This window comes from Alligator sinensis, unplaced genomic scaffold (assembly GCF_000455745.1).
Source record: "Alligator sinensis unplaced genomic scaffold, ASM45574v1 scaffold791_1, whole genome shotgun sequence".
NCBI classification, from domain to species: Eukaryota; Metazoa; Chordata; order Crocodylia; family Alligatoridae; genus Alligator; species Alligator sinensis.
The window spans coordinates 321,441-325,413 of NW_005842258.1; the positions used below are offsets into that span (position 1 = coordinate 321,441).

General features: G+C 49.1%; 1 protein-coding gene across 1 annotated transcript in view; it reads right to left on the bottom strand.

The window, feature by feature from the left end:
• Positions 1–4: 4 nt before the first annotated feature.
• RETREG1 (reticulophagy regulator 1) overlaps positions 5–3,973 on the bottom strand; it is a gene marked incomplete at its 3' end in the record, with an annotated part of 126,272 nt that continues 122,303 nt past the window's right edge. The window contains exon 9 of the mRNA XM_014521782.2: positions 5–501. Coding sequence (XP_014377268.2) covers positions 5–501 — 497 coding nt within the window. The remainder of the gene's footprint in view (positions 502–3,973) is intronic.

Sequence of the window (3,973 nt, forward strand, 5' to 3'; positions counted from 1 at the left end):
CAAGTAGATTTGAAAGGAAGCCTTTAGATTTCTTTTTTCCCTGTGGTTGCCCTTCCTGGCCTTGTGTAAGACCCAGTTCGCTCTCAATTTGCTCAAGCTCTGACTGGTCGAGCAGTTCAAAATCATCAGCTTCTTCTGTATCTGTCTCCTCGCTCAGACTGGGGAATGCCTGTAAAGGGGCTTTCTGTGCAGATTGCAACTGGTCTTTGATGGCAGCAGATACTGCAGCTGCAATGACATCGCCAGCAATACCACTCACTAAGTTAAAGGTTTGGCCACTGGTCAAAGGCAAGGAGAAGCCTGCAGCAGATGGTCTCTCTCTACTCTGTTTGGGAGAATGATCTGCCTTGAAAGGCATTTGTTCCTTTTTTCTCTTTTGCTGAGTAGGCAGGCCAATGCTTGAGTCATCATCATCATTCGTTCCTGCACCATTTTCTAAGGAGGGAAATTCTGCAAGATCTCTGGCAAAAGCTTCTTCATGATCACTTGGCCGGTCAAAATCTAGCAAATGTTTAATAGCAAGAAATACAGTCAGCAAACAAAGGAGGAATAAAGAATACAAATAATTACAAAAGCTTAACTGAAATAAATTAACTGCCCCACAGTGCTGGGGTAGGAGAGCTTTCTGGCACTTCTAAAATGTTTCATGGTTTAAAAGACTGGTATTTCAAACCAGTTAACATCAACCTGATACAAAATCTGTCTGTACATACAGACAAAATGCCCAGTGGTAATCACAAACCATATGCATTGTACACTAAACCACACACCGCATTGCTAATTTGCAGCGCTGGGGCAAAATTTGCTACTGCGATTTCTCAGTAGCAAAAAAATCCCAGAAGAAAAAAGTGGTGCAAAGCATGGCAAAGTGGCGTGGGCTGGGATAAACGTGGAGATAGGAGCAGGCAACCCAGGGCTGCCAGCTCCTTTGTTTCTGCACACCGTGGAGCCCTCACACTGAGACACCCTGTGCCCCAGCCAGCTGCTCCCCAGCTGGCTGGTACGCAGCATGCCTTGAGATGGGGGAGCAAGCAGCCTTGGGCTGGCTTCTCCCCTGTCTCCACATGCCAATCCCTGGCTAGCTGGGGCAAGGTGGACGGCTGCCTGCTGGCTGTCCCCATGTTGAGGCACACTGTGCCCCAGCCAGCCCACCCTGCAATGCGGAGCAGTGAGACAATTTCTCGCTGCAAAGCTCAGGGGCAGGGGTGTGCACTGTGGCACAAAGTAGCAAGACAAGTTTGTGCTGCTACTATTTGCGTTGCTGTAAATGCACATCCCTCTTGTGTGGATGCAGCCCCTGTGCTGATTCCATGGCATTTTGCTGATGGGGGTGGAAAAAAAAAATCTTTAAAATGTATAAATCGATTAAAAAACCCTTTTTGATAACACTTGCTAAGATTCTTCACTTGATATCAAGAATTTGATAAAACACCTTACAAGATCTCAAAAATATAATCTTAATGTGCTGGAACTGCACAACAGTATCACTTTATCAAAATTATTTATATTAGATGTACAGTTTAGGTTGTGCCAACAGATTTTGTACAATCTTTTTATAGACAAATTTTGACTATTTTATGAAGTGAACTGAAAACAATGTATTCATATTTAAATTATTAGTATACTTATCTATTGATGCACAGAGAGCAGAGAATGAAATATAAGAAACTGACTACTGAAGCTTCACCTTTTCAATAGGGTGAAGGGCAAAATATGAAGAGCTGTCCAAAATAATGAAAACTTAATTAGATTTAGTATGCATCATCATCATCATCTTACTAACGTAAAAACCTACTGGCTGCAAGCCTAGAGGGTAGGACCCAATGGAAAGAATTAAGAAAAATACATTTTAAATAGAGGTGCACCGATACATGGGTCTGATATCGGATCAGTTACAATATAAAGAAAATTTAACATATCGGAAATTGGCCAAATCAGGCTGATAATTTGGCTGATAAATGGCCCATGTATGTGCGCAGGAAAACTCCTTTGCTCTGCACAGCCCGGCAGCATGGAGAGCTGCCTCCAGCTTGTAAGTCTGGTGTGGTGGAAGGGAGGGAAGGGACCTGGTGGGGCAGATCAAGGCCCCCGTGGGGAGGGAGGCATGCGGCTGGGGTTTCCCAGCTGGGGTAGGGTGGGTTGGGTGTGGGTCTGGAGCAGCAACTTGTCTGGGAGGCGTGAGGAGGAGGGGGCTACTCCCACTGCTGCGTGCTGTGCAGCTGGGAGTTGCTGGTCTGGCAACTCATCTGGCACTCTCCTGCTGATCCTGCAGCTCCTGCTGCTGCTCCCACCACTTGTCTGGGAGGGCATGGGTGTGTGTGTGCCCCTGGATCTGAGTGGGGCAGGCTGAAGCTGGGGCTGCACCAAGCTCTTCCCAGTGGGCCTGCGCTAGCAGGAGGCTACGGGGGGAGGGGGGCACTTCAGACACAAATTCACGCAGATGTGGGGGTCACACGCCCCCCCATGCCCTCCTGGCCAAGTGGCAGGAGCCAATGGATGAGCAGGCAGGCACTGGACGAGCCACCGGACCAGCGGCTCCCAGCCAAGCAGCATGCAGCAGCAGAAGCAGCTCCATCCCCCCTGCCCCCTGGATGAGCCGCCACTCCATTCTGCTCCTGCCTCGCCCAAGCAGCCCCTGCCCCAGGCTCAGTGTCTTTCCCCGTAGGGGCCTTGTTCTGCCTCCCACCATGTCCCTTCCCTTCTCTCTCCCCCCACACCAGACTTATCAGCTGGAGGCAGTTATCCATGCTGCTGGGCTGGTATCGGAAATCAGATCAGTATCAGCCGATATGCCTCCTTAAAAATCAGCTATCGGTACCGTCTGCAAAAATCTCTATCAGTGCACCCCTAATTTTAAAAGCACCTTTGCTCTATTTAATATGTAGTGTTTTAATAAATGACACCCTGGATTTCCTTTCTTTTCTATAAAGAAGTGATGAACTGTTCTGATAAATAAACATGTGTTATTAACTTGTATTTCCACCACATGGTGCTGTCCAACTGTAAACTGGCATAGCTACCCTTTAAAAAAAGATTAAATAACAGTGACTGGGGAATTATAACTTCACTATGTAATAATATTTTTCTTGTCGTTTTAGTATCTTTCCTTTTAGGAGGAGACACATGCATGACTTGAATAACAACACAGATATGGACTCTGAGGTGCTTAAATTACAATTACTGTAGCGATACTCAGGCTTTTGCTCAGTGGAGGCTCTACATATCTTAGCTTAGTGGTTCCCAAAAGGAGTACGTACACTGGTAAAAAAATTTTGGTACGATACCAGTGGCTGATTATTAATGAGACATATCGGCTGATATGCAGCCGAGCAGCTTGGAAAGCAGTGTCTGGCTGGTAAGTCTGTTGGGGAGGGAAGGGTCACAGGGATGAGGCAGATTGAGACCCCAAGAGTGAGGGAGGGAGTGGGGCTGGGGCAGGAGCTGCCCAGCCGAGGCGGGGTAGAGCACGGGACAGAGCCACACACCTCATCAGTGGGGTGGATCCTGCTGCTATGCACACCCCTGGGGAAGCCATGAGGGGCACATGCTCCCCAGATTTGTGTGTGGGGCTAGGGTGGGTTGCCGCTACAGGTTGGGGCTGGGGATGGCACTGGATTCTTCCCAGTGAGAGGGTTGGGTTGGGGCTGCTCATGCAGTCCTAGTTTTGACCCTGGGAGGTTCTCCCGGAGGTTTTGACGCCGGGAGATTCTGGGGTTAAAAAAAACCCACACTGAAAAAAAGGGGCAGCACACATGGCAGCAGCGCACACGACCCAAATACAGAGCCTTCCCTGACAGAGCCATGCCCTGGCTGCCAACCAGGATCCCTGCTGAAGGAGCACCGTGGCTGCAGCTTTCTGAGGCCCCCAGGCAAAGCTGCTGGGGCCAGCACAGTTGCTGGCCCCAGCCCAGCCTCCCCTCCCCTACCTGGGGTAATCTGCTGTGCGCCAGAGCACACGTGGCACAGGCATTCC